Source organism: Xenopus tropicalis, chromosome 8, assembly GCF_000004195.4.
Source record: "Xenopus tropicalis strain Nigerian chromosome 8, UCB_Xtro_10.0, whole genome shotgun sequence".
NCBI classification, from domain to species: domain Eukaryota; kingdom Metazoa; phylum Chordata; class Amphibia; order Anura; family Pipidae; genus Xenopus; species Xenopus tropicalis.
In genome coordinates, this window is record NC_030684.2 from 32,033,405 (window position 1) to 32,053,784 (window position 20,380).

A 20,380-nucleotide genomic window follows, 5' to 3' on the forward strand; every position below is an offset into this window, starting at 1 on the left:
GACCAAAATGGAACTTTTTGGCCAAAATGCAAAACGCTATGTGTGGCGGAAAACTAACACTGCACATCACTCTGAACACACCATCCCCACTGTCACATATGGTGGTGGCAGCATCATACTCTGGGGGGGCTTCTCTTCAGCAGGGACAGGGAAGCTGCTCAGAGTTGATCGGAAGATGGATGGAGCCAAATACAGGGCAATCTTGGAAGAAAACCTCTTGGAGTCTGCAAAAGGCTTGAGACTGGGGCGGAGGTTCACCTTCCAGCAGGACAACGACCCTAAACATAAAGCCAGGACAACAATGGAATGGTTTAAAACAAAACATATCAATGTGTTAGAATGGCCCAGTCACAGTCCAGATCTAAATCCAATCGAGAATCTGCGGCAAGATCTGAAAACTGTTGTTCACAAACGCTGTCCATCTAATCTGACTGAGCTGGAGCTGTTTTGCAAAGAAGAATGGGCAAGGATTTCAGTCTCTAGATGGGCAAAGCGGGTAGAGACATACCCTAAAAGCCTGGCAGCTGTAATTACAGCAAAAGGTGGTTCTACAAAGTATTGACTCGGGGCTGAATAATTACGCACACCCCACTTTGCAGTTATTTATTTGTAAAAAATGTTTAGAATCATGTATGATTTTCGTTCCACTTCTCACGTGTACACCACTTTGTATTGGTCTTTCACGTGGAATTCCAATAAAATTGATTCATGTTTGTGGCTGTAATGTGACAAAATGTGGAAAAGTTCAAGGGGGCCGAATACTTTTGCAAGCCACTGTAACTGTTCAGTTTGCATTTGAATTAGACCTGCTTGCTCACAAACTAACTGAACGTGGCGCCCCCTAAAGTCAATGACAAACTAAGAGGTTAGAGAGCTGAAAGCAGGAAGAAGTGTTCTGGCTATTATGTTAGACTTCTGCCCACTCCAGCCTTTATTGATTATATTTTTGCCTAACTAACTATATTACAAATATTTTTGCGCAATCTATCTATTTTACCCAGTTTCATTTTTACACTGAACTGCTCCTTTAAGGCAGCAGGGCTCCTGACAGTGGATTACAGAGAGATGCTTAGCCATGAGGCATGACAGGAATGCTACTGAAAATGCCCTCATAGGTACGCACATAGGGGCCTAAATCTGTCACCCAAGCGCCTACTCTTTCCCAGCATTTCTCCATGAGTGAGGCACAAATACAAATATTCCAACGATGGTGCAGCACAGACCGGCCCAATGAATTGCTCTGTATGGGCTTTTGATTAGTTCCCTTGGGTTATGGGACTGGGTGTTCTGGCCACATGCAATTATTGGCCCTGCCCTGTTTATTGCGTGCCTTGAAGCTCAGTCGTAAACTTGGCTGGACAGCATTTTTTAACAGCCAGGGAACATACACAGGTCAAATGTTTGCAAAGAACTACATTGAAGGAGTTGTTTCCCTTGAAATATTTTTTAGGGTGTTGAGGAATGGCCTGTTACAAACTATTTCAATTGGTCTTTGTTATTATAGTTCTTGAATGGTTTGCCTCCTTCCAGCTTTTTAAATGGGGGTCACCAATCCCAACTATTGCTCTGTGAGGTACAATTTTATTTTCACTTTTTATTCTCACTTTCTATTCAGCGCTTCTAATTATAATTTGTACCATGGTCTGGTTACTAGGGTTAGTTGGACCCTAGCAACCAAACTGGAGAACTGCTGTACAAAAAAAATAAATAAGAAACCATGCTGCCTCCTCAACTATAGCAGAGCGTAGTGGATCCCAGACAGAGTCAGGCATGACTATGTAAGTGGCAGAACAGGTTTTTCTTTTAATACTGCATTTATAAAGGCACTGCATTCTGGGACATGAAATGTGGTTTGCTATGCATTTGTATGTCTCCCTCTCCATCTACCTATCCCCTCCATCTGTCTGTCTTAAGCATGGATGTAACATTCACACTATCCTTTAGGCTGCCCCCACTTAGCTCATAACAAGGTTACAGATATATAGAAACATTGGGGTAACAGTCACCCTGCTATAGTTCCAGGGGTACCCAGGGCACAAATAAGCACTCACCCCAAATCTCCCCCTAATCGGCCTTCAAGCTGGGCCCCCTTAGCTCATACAAGGTTACAGATATACCACTGGGGTAGCAGTTGCTTTGCACCCCTAGAGGGACTTGGCCCACAGTTTGGGAAGCTCTTACTCTAATGGATGGGGCTATTAATGCCTTGTTTGTTGGAGCCAATAACCATTCCTGCGGCGGGCCGTCTATCCAGTGCTCCATGTTCCTCACTTGGCCGGAGGAGAGGGAACATTCTTTTAGGCGAGGGCTTTGGAATGATGGAATGTTTACATTGCGATAACAGCCTGCCCAAACTCTGCTCAAACTCACTGCTTAGAGATGGCAACCTGGGGACAATTTTTAATTTTTATGTTATTTCTGGAAATTTCCACTGCCTGGGAAGCGAAGTGCATTACCAACATACCAAATGCTTTGGATTGGTACGTAAAGGGGCACTTTACTTCACCTACTCTCTATTTTATTCTTTCCACCGTTTTGTTAAAACTGAGGTTTTAAAAAAATGACTGCTTTGTTTTACTCCCAGTTATGACCTTAATGATCCCCTACATGTTTAGTAGCACCAAAGATTTAAGCCCCTACTGAGCATGTTGGAGGGAGCCATGAATGTCATTTGACCCCTATTAATCTTCCTGTGCAAGAACTTAGCCCACTGTATTCTACAGAGCGTATATGTTACCTGCTTTGTAACCTGTGCCCTAATCAAGCTGTAGCAATTTAAAGGTCAGGGATCCCATTATAAAACTGTCATTATTTGCGATATAATGTGAGTTTTGTGAACGTAAAGTGCCTCCTTAAACTGGGCAGGTGAGTGTTGATTTTCTCTTGAGGTCTGAATCCTGTCTCTGTGTTCTGTGTCTCTGTCTAGTTCTTCCCCCGACCTCTTGCCACTGGCTTGCATTCTTGGCATTTTTTGCATGTTCTCGTCTCTATGCCTCTCCACCTGTACACCTGTACTAAAACAGTCCTTCCCATTTCTCTGTTTATCTGCCCTCTACCTGTCTGTCTCTTTTCTCTGCTACTCTCTCACTATGGATAACACACAGCTATCTGGGCCGCTGGCATAGGCACACAACTATCTGGGCTGCTGGCACAGGCACACAACTATCTGGGCTGCTGGCACAGGCACACAACTATCTGGGCCGCTGGCATAGGCACACAGCTATATGGGCTGCTGGCATAGGCACACAACTATCTGGGCCGCTGGCATAGGCACACAGCTATCTGGGCCGCTGGCATAGGCACACAGCTATCTGGGCCGCTGGCATTGGCACCCAGCTATATGGGCCGCTGGCATAGGCACACAGCTATCTGGGCTGCTGGCATAGGCACACAACTGTCTGGGCTGCTGGCATAGGCACACAGCTGTGTGCTGACTGCTTGGGGCCAGTGCTGCTGGCTGCATGCAAACCTTGCTCTGTTCCACTGCTGCCATTGCCAGTCATGCCCCAGTGCCCGGCTGCTTTGGATGAAATTGCACAGTATTTAGCAGCAGGCAGTAACACTGTGAGGAAGTCACCAGATTCACAGCCACACACCTAGTAACAGGAACAACACAGGCGGTTTGTATTGGTGCGGTGACTAATGAAATCTTCTGTGGTTTGGTACAGACAGACAGTATGGTCATATCAGCATCACAGGAATGGTGCATCTGTTATACCACATGCTTTGCCTGCCATGGACCAGTGATATACAGGGCAGTGTGCATGACATGGAGCACTAATATATTTTCAGAGATTTAGCCATATTATATTCCAGGCAAAATATGTATATGTCATACAGGTAACTCTGAGTATCTCTCATGTATTGTAAGGGATAATGTACCCCCTACTGTAAATGATAAGGATATTAGAAGTCACTGAGGGGTTCTGTGACCATATAAAGGCACAAGGCTACAGGCTGAGTTATATAGGGAACTCGGAGTATCACTTGTGTATTATAAGGGATAATGTACCCCCTACTGTAAATGATAAGGATATTAGAAGACACTGAGGGGTTCTGTGAGCATATAAAGGCACAAGGCTGCAGGCTGAGTTTTACAGATCATGCAACTCCAAGGTGACTTCTAAGATCCTCATATTTCACAACAGGGGGTACTTTATTATTATGCAAGTTCCAGTGAGCATGTAATAGAATTACATCACTGAGCACCTTTTATAAGGATATAATTTACAGGATATTCATGGCTTTTGTGTATTTTACTGTAAAAGGCATGTGTTTATTGTGTGCATGAAACAATTGCTAAGCAACGCACACACAGACACGCTAATTTCATGCATGTCTTACATGGAGCTGTCATGCTGAGATAAACAGGTTGAGCTACTGTATAAAAGTATGGCTTAGCACAGCTTATTTGAGGTTGATTTTTGGTAAATCTACACAACCATGTGAATTGTGCCTGAAGATGGCTATAGATGGGGCAATTTTAGCTGCAGAAGGTAGCTTATTGGAAATCAAATGGATTGGCCAGAATAAGGCATATATGCGTTAAGCATGTTAGAAAATTCCGTCAGACAAGGCATGGTGCAGTCCTCTCCCAACAGTACAGTATATCCGGGTCCCCAACCTTTTCTACCCATGAGCCACATTCAGATGTAAAAAGACTTGGGCATTAAATTGGGCATTAAAAAAAGTTTCTTGGGTGCCAAATTTGGGCTGTTATTAGCTATTTGGTATCCCCCATGTGGACTGGCAGCCTACTGGAGACTCTTTGGCAGTACACCTGTTTTTATGCAACCAAAACTTGCCTCCAAGCCAGGAATTCAAACATAAGCACTTGCTTTAAGGGCCACTGGGAGCAACATCCAAAGAGTTGGATAGGAACATGTTGCTCCTGAGCCACTGGTTGGGGATCACTGGTTTATACAGACCCCAGTACAATAGTCCCAAGGATTATTTAGTGTATTGTCAACTTCTGAGGAAATTATCATCCCACTACATAGGGTAGAGAGACGGGGGTGGTAAGGCTGATGTATCTGAAAGGGAAGAGATGCACAGGCCGATGTATATGAAGGAAAGAGATGCACAGGCCGATGTATCTGAAAGTGAAGAGATGCAAAGGCCGATGTATCTGAAAGGGAAGAGATGCACAGGCCGATGTATCTGAAAGGGAAGAGATGCAAAGGCCGATGCGTATGAAGGGAAGAGATGCAAAGGCCGATGCGTATGAAGGGAAGAGATGCACAGGCCGATGCGTATGAAGGGAAGAGATGCACAGGCCGATGCGTATGAAGGGAAGAGATGCACAGGCCGATGCGTATGAAGGGAAGAGATGCACAGGCCGATGCGTATGAAGGGAAGAGATGCACAGGCCGATGCGTATGAAGGGAAGAGATGCACAGGCCGATGCGTATGAAGGGAAGAGATGCACAGGCCGATGCGTATGAAGGGAAGAGATGCACAGGCTGATGTATATGAAGGAAGAGATGCAGAGGCCGATGTATATTGGGGGGAGAGATGCAGGGCTGATGTAGTTAAATGAAAATAATTTGGAGACTGCTGCGTATATAGTTAGAAAATGAGATGTGAGGGCAGTGTACGAATTTGGTAGAGAGCAATTATAGAATAAATGACTGCGTTCTGGTCCCTGTGGACACAATAACCCTACAATACCGATGGTAGCACTATTTTTAATGGCTGTAGCTTTAATGTTGACTACTGGCCTGGCCTGGTGCTAGGGTTTCTATAATTCCTTTAGCTTTAAGTTACTGACGTATGTTACCCATGAATAATGCACCCAGAAGAGGGAAGTAAATACTGCGGGGGTGCTGGGTAACGCACTGTGTATCCATAGCACTCTCACATTAGCATCTTTAACTGCATGTGTATCAGTAGTGCCCACTCACAGCTGCCCAATCGGCATCATAGCTACCCTCCTAGCATTTGGGCCAGTCACAGGACTTGGAGCAGATGCCGTAGTGGGTCAGACAAGGGTGTCAGTGAATCACTCCTGGCTGCGTGCAACGCCCTCTTCCTGCCTCGCTCATTCCTCTTACACCATAGAGCCCTTATGTGTCCTACAAACATAGAATACAGCAAATAAACACTTGGCCCTCTTGGGAAGTGTTTTTCTGGGGAAGTAGTTTGGTGAAGAAGTTAAAAAATGTCACCTCTTTAAATGGATAGTTGTCTATGAATCTCAAGCAATATAATGTAACTTTGTGGCAATTGATATAGCTATAATGTACCCCCTGATATAAGGTTAAGGATAACAGAAGTCACATAAAAGCAGAGAACAGTCGACACAATGTAATTGAGAATAACCTGCATAAAATTTAATTTGCCAATCACCACTTATGCCAGTGTATGGTACATATACAGATCTTTTGGGCTACTGACCCATGCTTTGAGAGGCCCCTTGTATGGTATCCCCTTATTGGCCTGCATGTAGGGTTCTGTTTGCCAGGTTGTGGCCCCTTTAACCAGTGATCAAGTCTGTCTTGCAGTCGCATCACTCTTCCCATGTGTAACCAACTTTATGTTCCGTAACATATTGGACATAAGTCTGATCATCATGCCTTTGGCCTGAAATACTGATTATTCCATTGCAGAGAACTTAATGACTATTTGGCAGACTGCAAAGACTAAAGCCATGCTCTGTATAATGAGGAACACTGGTGGTGTAACAATTGTGTCGGGGGATGATTAGTGGTGTCCAAATAATAATGGCAATTTTACCATTTAGAAAACAAAAAACCCCAGAATGTCCAGCAAAAGCATAGCAACATGGCTGGTGTGTTTGTTTATGGGTTTTGGCATGGGGATGTTAAACATGGGCAGGTTCCAAATCTAAAATGAAAACTAATAACATGAATTGGGCACGACGTGGCTTCTGAGCCAGCCTGCAAAATATTGACTTAGATGCTGGCAGAGTGCTAAATATTGAGTTGTAGCCGAGTCACATATATATATTGTATTGTTAAATGGCCATTGTAAACTCCCACTCCCCTGCTTCATTGTACTTATGGCAAGAAAGGGCTGGAATAGATTTATAGTATCTCTCTGAGAAAACATAGGGAGTTGTCCCTGATATGGAGAGTGACATTTATGGCATCATTTAGCTGGCCATGCCTCCTGTGATTCAATGCCGTGGCTCTGGGATGCCGTGCCACACCCTTATATGTTTCTTGCAATGGGATTAGAACACAATAAGGAGGTTATAAGGAAGGATGTGGCCAACTTGGCAGAGAGAATGCTTTACACATCATGCACCATAATGTGCAGTGCTTTGCATTCTTCACCTTTGGGTGGGTGGTGGGCAACACTTAGGTGCCCCCTAGCTTGTGTGTCATTCACACATCCAGCATAGGGAGCAGCATGGTCCAAAAGGTGCAGCAGTGCCCTGAATGCCAAGACTGCCAAAGGTCCAACACTGTGCACCTGCGATATCCGGTACCAGGGGGTGCCCCACTGCAATATTAAATGAGCCCTACAGAGTCAAAATCAGGATCTGTCCCTGGAAGTTGGCAGCTATGGTATTGGCAAAATTAAAAAAATAGAAGAACTCTGAGTCATATTCTGTATAACTAGGAGTGACTGCTAATCACCCAGGCTCAATGTAACCCTTATGTTTCAGGATTGTATTTATTTATATTCGGGCCAGATTACAGAAATTTGAAGGTGTAGCATCAATGGATTAGTGTTCTCTGGCCCAAGAGGCACCTCCTGTACAACTTGCCTGCGCGAGGAAGGCAATAAAACACAATTCACTCGAAGCACATTCCTATAAATGTAGGTGAGTCAGACAGCCCAAAAACTGAAGCTGTTTGCACTTTCTGCTTGGTGGGGATTAGGAGGTATAATGCCTATTGCAGCTGTGCAGAAAGGAAGCCTCTCAATAATGGAAATGTTATTTGGAAGAGAGATGTAGAATGACCTGTAACTGACTTAAAGCATCTTGGGAGCTACAGGTGGCTATGGCATCCCAATTTTAGGCAGAATTGGGTGGAAGTAGCTACATACCACCACTGGGATCACCCAATGGGCCCCAGTCTTGGAAAATTCCCATCAGCCCTTTCTTATTTCCATCGTAAACCTATTTAACCTCTACACCATGTTGTATTGTCTCCATCTAGGTGTTGTGAGAGTTGGCCAAGGGTGTCCAGTTCGCTGGTGGGCTTTATGAGGGTCACCCACTCTCCTACCTGCCAGCCTTCTTTCATACACGCTGTCCCAGTTGGAGCTTGGGTGCAGTTGCATTTCTGGTAGTGGAAAGGCAACCCTCTCCTAATACTAGTGACTAAAAAGCACAAGGTCCACTGGGGCTGCCTACACAGAGACCCGCGCACACCCCCAGGGCCCCTTCTGCCCACAAAGCTTGCATATCTCATACTTAACTAGATGTGATTGGGGGGGGGGGGTCTGTGGGGGAGTGCCAGCAGTGATTGGCTTTGGATTTTTCCCGATGTGCTTTGGGTCCAGTCCGACCCTGGAAAAGCATACAACTGGACTTAAAATGTTGACAGACGGGCCTTAACCTCAGCGCCAAGTGCTTTTAAACTGGCCAAACACTGTAAGATCCGCTCGTTTCGCAAGGTCGCCAAGCGAGCGGATCTTCTCCCAATATGCCCAGGAAATTGGGCTAACTCAATTGTTTGGCTGCAAATGATCAAATTAAAACAGTGGGCATAGGCACCATCAGCTCAGGGACTGCATCAATGAGCCATTGCGGTCCCAGATCCGACGGAAAAATCAAACCTGCCTGATCTGGGCGATTTGGCCAATTTTAGACCAGATGTTGGTCGGGGAGACCCAACAGTGGTGCCCATACGAATCTGTCTAAAAGTCCGATATCGGCAGCTGAAATCTGCCTGTGTTTGGCCATCTTAATTAAGCATTTCTTGCTCAAGTCAATCTGTCACTGCTCCATGTGCATTGGAAAGGACTCTTTACAGTCACTAGCATGAGGAGCGGCATCAGGCAGAGAGGGGCTTATTGCCCTCTGCTGGATGGCAGAAGCAGATAAAATGCCCTTTATAATGCCATGGCCCTTAAGTAGTGACCTATAGACTCCTGTAACTCTTTAAAGCTGACATATGGTGCATTGTTTGGGCTATCACCCCAAATGAATGAAGTAATAGAAAGGCCCAGGGGCCGATCCAGGCCAGTTTAATACTGTACAAAATGACCCCACGTATGTATAGAAATGCCCATAGTGACACCATCTTGGAGAGGGATTAGCAGGTGAATAGTAAGAACAGAAGTCCCTATTTCTTTGTATGAATAATAAAACCATGAAATAAAAGTAGAGGACTGACTTGGTTCATAGGCACATACCCTATGATGTATTATCTCATGCGAGGAAGCTATTTGAGCTATTGATAAATACGGGTAGCGAGATTATCTTTCTCTCTTTGATACAATGGCAGCTTGTGGATTTCAAGAAAAAAAAGTTAAAGGTGAAGTTGACCATAAAGACTGCACCCTTACTGGTGCCCAGGGCAACACCTTGGCAGTACCACAAAGCTGCGAAGTGCAGCCTCAAACTCATTTATACTACTGTGTAATAAAATCAAATGATTTCTCTTGAAGGAATGACACCTCATCATCTTCACTTCATTGTGAGTCAGTTTTCAAGAAAAATTTTTTTTTTTAGACAAGCGCTACTTGGCAGACAGACAGATCAGCGGGCACAGTATTAGTCACCATTTCTCAACATTTCTGAAGTCACGTGGACCTGCGTGCCTGATTGATTTGGGTGGAGTTCTGCCTGGAGAAGGGCTATGGAATAGAAATCATTCAAATGTAACCTTTTTCCAATCTCCCATCTGACAGTCATGGCAGACAACCCCACTTTTGCGGGGAGACAGATTGCAAAACTGCACAATTTAAGGATTCTCACCAGAAAGGGTTAAGAGAAAATACACTGTATTGTCTGTTAATGAACATTATTAACACTAGCTCATGTAAGAACAATGTGTGTTCCTGTAAAACCTGCACTGCTGAACATGCCTGGGGACTGAGATTAAGGTTAAATAGAGAAAAGGTTGTTCTGAATATAAAAGGCATGTGATAAGTGTTTATTAACTAGGCATAGGACTGGGCTTTGCCATTGGGATATGAATAAACGATGGATAGGACTGGTGTATTGCTTACTCTCCTACCCTAGATACTCTTGGAAACCCATATTCATGGTACATTAGAGTAACATTTTTTATTTATGGAACTATGGCTGAAAGATTGATATAGAAATGTGTTTGTATATTTTACTAATGAGCACCCTGTTAAAATTTTGGGCCTGCAAGGGGTGCCTGAAGTGAATAGGTATGAAAACCACTGCAATAGAGGGTACACTATTTCCCTATGTAGTAATGGCCAGAGGGAAATCCTACAACAATGCTGAAGATCCGGTCAGTAATCGCAGTGCCTCCTTGTTTTTCAGAGCGTACAGGAAAACTTCTCACAGAGTTTGGAAGGCTGTATGAAGAGCAGTATGGGGTTGCACTCTTCAATAGCGTCCGCTATGAAATTGAGGGCAATGGTGGACCTCAGACACAGCTACTCCATCGAAAAGTAAGTGGGGGTCACCAGAACATGGACTGTATTGGGTGAGTGATGGAGTGCAAGTAGTTGGAGGGTTATGAATGAGGGTTCAGGTTGGGTGGAGCCTGTGTTACAAAAGTGAAGGAGTGTGGGTGGAGACGGTAACATGTGAAGTAGAATGTTACATGTGTGAACGGAGCCTTACATCTCCCGATTGTGCCCTTGGCTACATTCTGCTCCGTGTCCCACATTGCCATTTTGGAACCACTTCCCCATTGGTGTGCCTTCTCTATTTAGTCTCAGACTTGTTTTTTTCCTTCTCTCCCAGGCTCCTCTCAAAGACCGGGTGATATTTTCGGGGAACATTTATCAGTATTTAGAAGACACCAAGAAATGGAGAAGCCGATACTGTCTGGTTCCCCACCACTATGGACCAGTACTTTATGAAAACAAGACAGTGAGTATGCGGCTGATATTATCTTAATCATCCTAAACCACAGACCATATGGCTGAGGTTCTGAGTCTTGTCCCCTTAAGAACAGCTAAGTTCCCGCTGAAGGTCAAGGCTGAGTACCAGCCATTTTGTTCCTCTGTCCCTAAAGTTTCTTTCTGTCCCTAGACGTATGAGCGTGGCCTGCAGCCCAGGGCTGGAATCAACTGTGCAGGCTGCAAAGTTCTCACCTCCTTGGAACAGTATGGAGACTTGATGAATGCCAGCGTACCAGGTGAGGGAGCCAGCGATTCTGGTATATGTCTAAATATTGCATTCAACTGTGCTCCTGACATGTTAACCTACATGTCTCCTTTCATTTCTTTCTTTTGTGCCCAGGTGGAAAGGTAAAGGTTGGAGGTGCACAGATTAAATGTGCCACACCATTCCCAGTCATCTTGTGGCACCCATATAGCCGTCACCATTTCTTCTGTGTAACGAACGAGAAGGAGCAGGAGAGGTGGAGCGCAGTCTTCCAGGACTGTGTGCGGCACTCCAACGACGGTGAGCTCAGGGACCAAACGGGATTGGCTAGAGAGTAATGGCCATTGGCACAACTGTAGTCACTGGAAGTGCAGTTGACTTAAAGCACACAAGCCAGGAAAGCTGGGGGATGCAAGATGCCAGGGACTTAGGCGCAGGGTTTCCTTGCAAGATGCAGCTCCAAAACAGGAAGAGATTGGCAGAAATGACAAGAATTGCATTTTTGTGGGTACAGCATTCCTGCTAAAAATACCCCACATCTGATGGTGCCTAAAGCAATAATGATGGGTGCCAAGGAAGGAGTGGGCAGAAAATCACTTCTGTGAACAGTGCCGGGGATAGCATGGGTGAGGAATGGCTGCTGCAATGAGCTCTTTCCTTTAGTAATGTCTCCTCTGTTTCCCCTCCTTTTATCCACTTCCCTTTTCTCTGGCGTCTTTTTAAAGGGAACTATAGAGGCTCATTAAAAATCCACAGCCCCTTCTCCTGCCTTTAGATTTCCTTTCTCCACAGTCTTCAACTCCAGATGCCGTTTGATCTCCTCTTTATTTTCTTAGTCTCAGCTGTACCTTTCTGAAGGCAGTCGCTTCTGCAAACGCCGTTACACTTAATTACCCCTTCATATGGCACCCATGCAGAGGCTTCTGTAACTAATCTCTGTGTCTGCAGTGGAGGGGGCCTTGTGCTGTGATAATAGTGAGGGTGTTATTGTTATATTACAAATCACTGTTGGGGTCCAGCTTTAAAGACAAGTAACGTTAGACTTACTGGGAGGGGCAATTATTTAGGCGACCCCAACTGAGCAATAACCATAGCCTGGTGCACCTCTTCTTGAAAGCAGAAGACAAGGTGGAATCACACAAATGTGCTACATTGTTAAGCACCTCCCAACAATTCTACTTTCTTACTTTTCTACCTATCCTGGGCCAGCACCCATCTTCTTTAGAAAATGCTGGGTGCTTTTTTTTGCTGTGCTGTCATATTGTCCCTTCGCTCAAAGGAAAAAAATGCAACTCACACACAGTCACTCCCCAAATTTGCTAAAACCTGGCCCACTCCCCATAACCCTCACCCATCCACAGCCCAAAAACAGTGTCTTTTTTGTATCTTGAGGCCCCACTCTGCCTTGCCTGGGACACAGTAGCAGAGTTCTATCATGGGTGACTAAATCATGATCAAAACAGTACCATTTCACACACAAGAAATATTCCCCAGGCTGGTGTAACATTGGTAGGAAAGAGTGACTAAAAGTGACTGAAATTCACCAAGCGGTGCCTAAAAAAAAAAAGAAACCTGCAGGATCACAGAGCACACCGTGTTTGCCAGTCCAGGCGTGTACCCAGACATATTAATGCCATATCTAAGCCTGCTCTCCGCCAGTCTTTGTCTCCAGGCATGGTGGCACTGCTGTCGGCTCACCTTTAGCTATTATTGAGTGGATAAAAGGAAATATTTCCAGCACCTCTGAGGTTTAATGAATCCCATCCTATCACCCTATGTTTGTTAAGCAGGTGGATCAACCTTGTTAAATTATACTGGGATTTGAGTGCGGTTTGGATAGTGCCACGTCTTCCAACCAGAGCTTGTCAAAACAAACACCCCCCTTTCCTACTGAAAAACCCAAAGGCGGGGGGGGGGGGGGGGAAGTATAAAAAATACAGTGGAACAGCACTTTTGTATTGCTGGGGTGGGGGGAATGAGAGTTCTGTTGGTATAGAGGCAGCAGGGCATTAGTAACCATGTAGAAACAATACACATATGTATTCATGCTCCCTGAATGAGAGGATAGACGCACAGTGTATGTTAAACTATTGAGCTGTGAAAAGAAAACTCTCTAGAAATCTAAACCCAGAAAATTTATGTAAACTTACACAGGGTGCTTTGATCATGATTTAGTTGCCCATGATAGACCTCTGCTACTGTGGGTGACTTGGAACCCGTGGTAGCAGAGATCTGTTGCGTACGACTAAATTGCTTCATGGGATGTTAGCCTTAAATTGACATGTTTTTAGGTGAAATCCTAACTAATGTCATTCATCACCATAATTGCTTTACACCCCCATTCTGTATGCTGGTCAGTAAAAAAGTCTCTCCAGACCGAGTCAGCAGTTTAATTGGCCCCTATATAGGGCCTACCAACAACCCTGTCAGACCGATATCTGATGAGGCCTGCATAGGCCACTCTGTATGATTGGTCAACAATCACATCAGCCCAATTTGGCTCCAAATCAGAACCAGATCCACTTATTTGAGAAACTTTAGCTAATGTATAAATATTGATGACTTGGGACCACTGGCCCTAAATGTTTGGAAAAGCTGCATTTGGGGAATATCATATTTGGCCATTCCAGACCTATTTTATGGGTGTCGATGAAGAATTATTCCTTATCACAGTATTCCTTATCAGGCATTCCTGAAGAGCCACGCTTGGAATCGGCTGCCTTCACGGACTCAGTGCGGCTCTATAGACAAACCCGGGACCAGTATGGGACATGGGATATGATGTGTGGGAATCAGGTGCAGGTAGGTGCTGAAATGAGTAGACTTCTTGTTTACATGCAGGTAAGTTGTGCTGCTCTGCCCAGTGTCATTGTTCCACTTTCTTCCATAATTTCTAGGTGCTGAGTAACTTGGTGATGGAGGATCTGGTCCCTGATTTGAAAAACATCATCTGCCCCAAACTGAGGGGAAAACCCCAGGAGAGGCAGAGGATGTGGATGCTGGTAAGTTCTATGTGTGTATTGTAAGAAAATGAGAAACTATTTTCAGTTTGAAGCCCCCAACTGCATCACCTCCATTGGTTAAATCTTCACATCACTACCTTACCTGGACTCCAAATGCACATCTGCCTTCCTTGACCATGTCTCATCTGGTGTTTGCCTCCATTAAGATCATCACTGAAAGTTCAAGCACCCTGAAAGTCAAGGTCCTGGTTTTTAGGGTGCAAATGTTGCCAGGGAGTCTAAAATGTGAACAAACCAAAGATAGTGGTTGCTAACTTGACTGGGGAGCTTTGCAATTGGAGTCCAGTTTCAGTGGGACCAGTGGAGTTATCCAATAGCAGTGGATGGTGTTGATCAGTCTGGTCCAACTCTGTCCAATATAGCACTAGAGTTCATCTCTGCGCCTGGTAAAGCTCAGGGATTTAAACATCTCTTAGATGGACTCAATCAATAACAACAGAGGGGACTTTTATCGGACATTTAGACTGGAGGAAATGAGAATTCTCTTGGTTTGTTCCACTTGCCTGGGGCTCACAGCCATGCTCTACTTGCACAGTGGATTCCATTCTTTTAAGCCTGCATAGAACATTGCCATAGACAAATTCCAGGACATTTCAAGAATGCAGCAAATGCTTACCTTTCAAGGACCCTTTCAGGCATTTACCTAATGTTTGCTTACACTTCAGTGGCTCCTGTCTCTCCTAAAACACAACAAATTGGCTACTTCTGACTTTTGGGTTAAGGCTAATGTCTCACAGAGAGATTCATCAACTGCTTAGGGCAGTGCTGTCCAACTGGCGGCCCGCGGGCCGCATGCGGCCCGTGACCCCCCTCTGTGTGGCCCCCCACCTGTCTGGCTGCTTTGATGGCTTACTCTTGTGTAAGCTTTAAATGGTATCAGTACTGTGATTAACTGCCCCCCCTGCATGGTTCTCACCTCAGATTCAGGCTGTAATCAGGCTGTATTGTTTAAACATGTAATCCCCTGTGTTGTTCACACCTTTTAATCTCTGCATTGTTCCCCCCCTGCAGTGTTCACACCTCAGGCTTAGGCTGTAATCACTCCCATTGTTCCCCTGTTCACACCTCAGGAGCAGTAGAAACCCACAAATAATCCCTGCACACTACAAAAAGAACATATACTGAGGTGGTACTGCAATTAAAAAGTTTTTTAATATATAGTTATTGTGCAGACTGTAGGAGCAATGCCAGCATTGTGTCACTGTAGGCTGCATGTGTGTGCCATACACACAGGCATCATAGGGCAAGCAGAGTATGGCACACACAGGCAGGGTAGGGAAGGCAGAGTATGGCACACACAGGCAGGGTAGGGAAGGCAGAGTATGGCACACACAGGCCAAGTATGGCACAAACCAGCCAAGAATGGTAAACACAGTGAAAGTATGGCACATGCAGGCAGGGTAGGGAAGGCAGAGTATGGCACACACAGGCAGGGTAGGGCAGGCAGAGTATGGCACACACAGGCCAAGTATGGCACAAACCAGCCAAGTATGGCACACAGGCAGGGTAGGGAAGGCAGAGTATGGCACACACAGGCAGGGTAGGGCAGGCAGAGTATGGCAAGTTTTTGCTGTACTACAACCATTAATATGGGTATGGTCATGTGATAACATGGGTGTGTTCAAGTGGGTGCGGTTTCAAAAAGGGGAGTAGTCAAAACTGGCTTCCATTATCGGCCCTCCACCACGTAGGTCAGAAAAATTCCGGCCCTCGGTACCACAGAAGTTGGACAGCACTGGCTTAGGGTAATGCACATGGGGGTAGCGTAAAAACCTCAGCAGGGAATTCACCTCTCTGCTCAGATCTGCCCTGTGTTGCAAAAGCACTGCCAGTGCAGCACAGTCAAATCAAAGTGGATAGATGTTTTATTAGGGTTATGGCAGACAGGGTTATTTTTCACAGTAGTTGTTGTTAAGGATCAATATTCCAAGAGATACCTATCAGAATCTAAAGACCTGGTTGACTTAAACTAATCTAGGGAGTAGTGGGGTAACAAGCAGACTTGGAGGCAGATGTGGCCCATTTATTGTGATGTGATAGGATCTTTGTTCAGTTGAGAAGATCATTGCAATTTAGTACTTGGCTACTAAATAGAGATGTGTGTGGCCAGATTTGTCCCTTTGACAAACTGCAGCCTCAAAACCCCTGAATTCTGGAAATTATCTCTCCAAGAGCCAGACCGCAACATCTTTTTGTAGGTAGATGTGGGAGACACAGAAAGGACAATAGAATCTCCTGTGTGGTGAGCTTGTGTGTGTGTCCTCACTTGACTTTGCCTGGCCTAGTGGCACATGTGCATTCCTGCTGTTGGTTGGTTGCACAGACCAATAATTCTTCTTCCTCTCAGATTTCAGACACTGTTTACCGCATGGTGTATGAGCAGACGCGCCAATTCTACGAAGGGTTGGAGAAGCGATGCTCGGAGAAGGGAGCCGCCATGGAGAGTCAGATTCGCACTGACATGGACCAGATTATCTCATGCAAGGAGCATGTGTTCAGCAAGATTCGAGGTGAAGCAGAGTATCTAGCATTGTTTGTAGCTCCTGAGTTCCTTCCTCTCAACCCTACAGCACAACTATTTATACACAAAACTATCCCTACATCATCTGACTATGGTCCTAGCAGTGCAAGGGGATTAAGAGCCTAGCCGAAGGCACCAACGAGCTAACGCCATAATTGCATGTGCTCAGGTTTAAGCCACAGATGACTTACCCTTTAATTAAGGATTTAATAATTCCTGTTCCACATGAAAACCTGCTCCCCTTTAAGCTAGAACATAATGTGAAGCTGAGGGTATATTGTACATTCACTAACATAGCAGGGACATCTCCTACTGAAAAGTTTTTAAATACCCATTATATGGCACTTATGGCTGCCAGATATTAAAGGAGTAGTTCACCTTTAAATTGTCTTTATTTTTTGTTGTTCTTTAGTTATTTAGTGTTTTTTATCAGCAGGTCTCCAAGCAGGCAGGTCTGATTTACCCTAGCAACCAGGCAGTGGTTTTAATGAGAGACTGAAAGATGAATAGGGGAGGGTCTAAATAGAAAGATAGGTAATCAAAATTAACAATAACAATACAATTGTGGCCCCACAGGCCAATTCGGTTTCGACTTCCAGGGTCATTGACCCCCATTGAAAAGCTGCTAGTAATATGATATTCTATAACATACTAAGTGAATGTAAAATTGAACCACCACCACAATGGCAGGCAACACAGTCAGTGAAAATGGTGTAGTGACTATGGATATTCATGTCTTGGTGTCCCTTTGGCCAACAGCGGTGGTACTGCCCAAGGCTGAGCTGTGTGTGAGGAACCACATTCAGGCTCACATCCCGTCCATTCTGGATGCTCTGATGGTTCCAACAAGCCAGGGCTTTGCAGAGGTGCGCGATCTCCTCTTCAGAGAGACGACAGAGATGAACATGAATCTAGTGAACGAAGGAGGGCGAGAAAAACTGGGAGAGGTAAGATGGGGGGTAAAGTGGCAAACAGTCAAGTGCTGCCAAGATAGAATAGTACCAAGATTAATAACATCTCTGTCCCTCAGCAAATGGAGAAGCTGTCGCAGCTGGCCTACCATCCAGTGAAAATGCAGCAGTGCTATGAGAAAATGGATCAGCTGAATCTGGAAGGCCTTCAGCAGAGGTTTGATGTGGGAAGCCCATCTGTGTTCAAGCAGAGAGCACAAATACTCATGAGGGAGGTGAGTTCATGGCTAAGGTAATTCTGGGCACTCTGCAGCCCTTATAATGTATTGTACCCCTTTCACTTGTATGGGAGGATGTTTATGGAACTATACTGCCTCCCTGTGGTTGCAATAGAGAACTTCTAGTTAGGAGTTCTGTGACCCATCCCATTGGCTAAGGCATACAAACCAAGCGATTAATTTATCATTTCAGCAAATGGACAATGCTGTGTACACATTTGAGCAGCTGGTGCACCAAGAGCTGAGCAAGTCAGAAAGCGGAGCAAACCTGTGCCGAGACATTCAGCGTATACTGGAACGCGTTCTCAAGGTGAGGGTTATGTAGTACACAATAGCCCCGAAGAACCAGTAATATAAGGCCATCAGATCATTTTAAAACATCAAGGATATGTAAAAAATGGTAATCTTAAAGGGGTGGTTTGCCTTCAGGTTAACTTTTAGTATGTTATAGAATGGCCTATTTTCTTAGCAAGTTGATCTTCATTTTTTATTTGCTTCCCTGCTGACTCTTTCCAGCTTTCAAGTGGGGGTCACTGACCCCAGCAACCAGAAAAATATTGCTCTGTGAGGCTACAGTTTTATTGTTATTGTTACATTTAATTATCTTTCTATCTAAGCCCTCCTCTATTTATATTTCTGTCTTTCAAACCACTGTCTGAATAGCTGCTGAAATTCCAGAGAACTGCTGAACAGAAGGCTAAATAATAAAAAAAACTGCAAATTATAAAAAATTAACACCAATTGCAACTTGTCTCAAATAACACTCTCTACATTAGACAAAAAGTTCATTTGAAGGTTAATAACCCCTTTAATATAATATCTAGCCCTGCCATAGTTGCACCAATGGGTGTCACCTGTAGCACAGATTTTCTGCTCTGGGTGATTGGCCCATGCACACACCTGCTTTGTTCGGAAATGAGCAAATTATGTTATCTGAGTGTTCTTCTACTTTACATAAAGTATCTTACAGGCACCCTTAGCTACCCATGATGCCACAGTAATCTACTGGAATAACCACAACTGCAGGAAATAGCTGCTGCCAGCCTCTCCTGGCTTAGAGCTTGTTTGCAAAGTGAATCACAAGTTGCCGATTGCTAACATGATAATCTGCAGAGCAGGCTACAACTTCCTAGTGATGGGCAAATGCTTCTGGGAAGTCACTAGAGAGAAGGGTGGCACTTGGGTGTAAAACTGCATGTCACAGTTGTGTTCTGCTGCAATGTGTAGGGTACCCTATAGCCCTTATGCTGTTTTACCTGCAGTTTAGCACCTTGGGCCAGGAGAAAAGGTAACAAGAGTTTCAGACTGATTAAGTCACTTTGAATCTTGGATGCCTGTCGCTGTCCTTTTTATCTTAGGGCCCTTTTGCGTTTGGTTTGCAGCTTATTCTGAAACTTACAGTTCAAAACCAAAAATTCAGCCTTTATTTGCAATAGTTTTGGGCTCCCACCCAGATCTGTGTCACTGGAGTTGCGCTACTGCTGCTGCCTAATAGCAGCACTACACTTGCAGTCTGTTCTTACCTTACCTATTACAGCAAGGAATATGAGACTTTTTTTTTACTGGGGTTACTAGGGTTTTTAGGGCTTCTTCCTCTGGATCAGCTGGCAGTTAGGCAGGTTTCTCCCAGAACTAAAAAATAATGGGCCTGTGTCTTTTTTCAACATCTCTACTATGTATATACATCCCCATTCGAAATGAAAGGGTTAAAGGGCAAGCAGAAGAGAAGATAGAGAGCTACTGGTGGCAAATTTATTGGCACAGATTTCATGAATGTGGTGCTATATTACTGGGTGATAAAAACAGAGGGTGCAACTTTTCCAACCAAATTCTTTGTTAGACATAAGTTCCCCTTTATGGCTTGAAACTAATATGGTCTATGGGGGCACAAGACATGACATAACAAGGAATTTTCTTTGCTTTAATTGCAGAAATATGACTACGACAGTAGCAGCGTGCGGAAAAAGTTCTTTCAAGAGGCTTTGCTACAGATAATCATCCCTTTCCTACTGAAGAAGCTGGCACCCACCTGTAAAGCGGTAAGTGCGTCAAATGGGAGGGGTAGGTTAGTTACTACTGAATGTAATGTGAGGGGTAGGTTAGTTACTTCTAGATGTAATCTTTACAACAGGTAAGGGGAGAAAAATTGGCACCTGGAAGGTGAATGGTGCAGGAGAATTGGGAGGAGTTTAAACGTAGTGCCTTTTCTGCAGGAGTTCCCACGTTTCCAGGAGCTCATATTCGAGGACCTTTCACGCTACGTGCTTGTGGAGAACACCTACGAAGAGGTTGTGCTGCAGAGCGTAATGAGAGACATTGTGCAAGGTAACAGACTTGGTGCACATGGAAAGGTCACTTGAAAAGGAGCAGATGCTATTGTTGCATCATGTTGTTGCACATATTGCAAATATATG

General features: G+C 44.7%; 1 protein-coding gene across 4 annotated transcripts in view; it reads left to right on the forward strand.

Moving 5' to 3' along the window:
• Positions 1 to 20,380, forward strand: part of niban2 (niban apoptosis regulator 2) — a 58,961-nt gene that overhangs the window by 35,671 nt on the left and 2,910 nt on the right. For all 4 annotated transcript variants that reach the window (XM_012968005.2, XM_012968006.3, NM_001126729.1 and 1 more), the window contains 12 exon segments: positions 10,439 to 10,569; positions 10,868 to 10,996; positions 11,159 to 11,264; positions 11,369 to 11,533; positions 13,920 to 14,035; positions 14,131 to 14,235; positions 16,604 to 16,766; positions 17,537 to 17,724; positions 17,808 to 17,963; positions 18,160 to 18,276; positions 19,898 to 20,005; positions 20,180 to 20,291. In XM_012968005.2, the coding sequence (XP_012823459.1) occupies positions 10,439 to 10,569; positions 10,868 to 10,996; positions 11,159 to 11,264; positions 11,369 to 11,533; positions 13,920 to 14,035; positions 14,131 to 14,235; positions 16,604 to 16,766; positions 17,537 to 17,724; positions 17,808 to 17,963; positions 18,160 to 18,276; positions 19,898 to 20,005; positions 20,180 to 20,291 (1,596 nt within the window).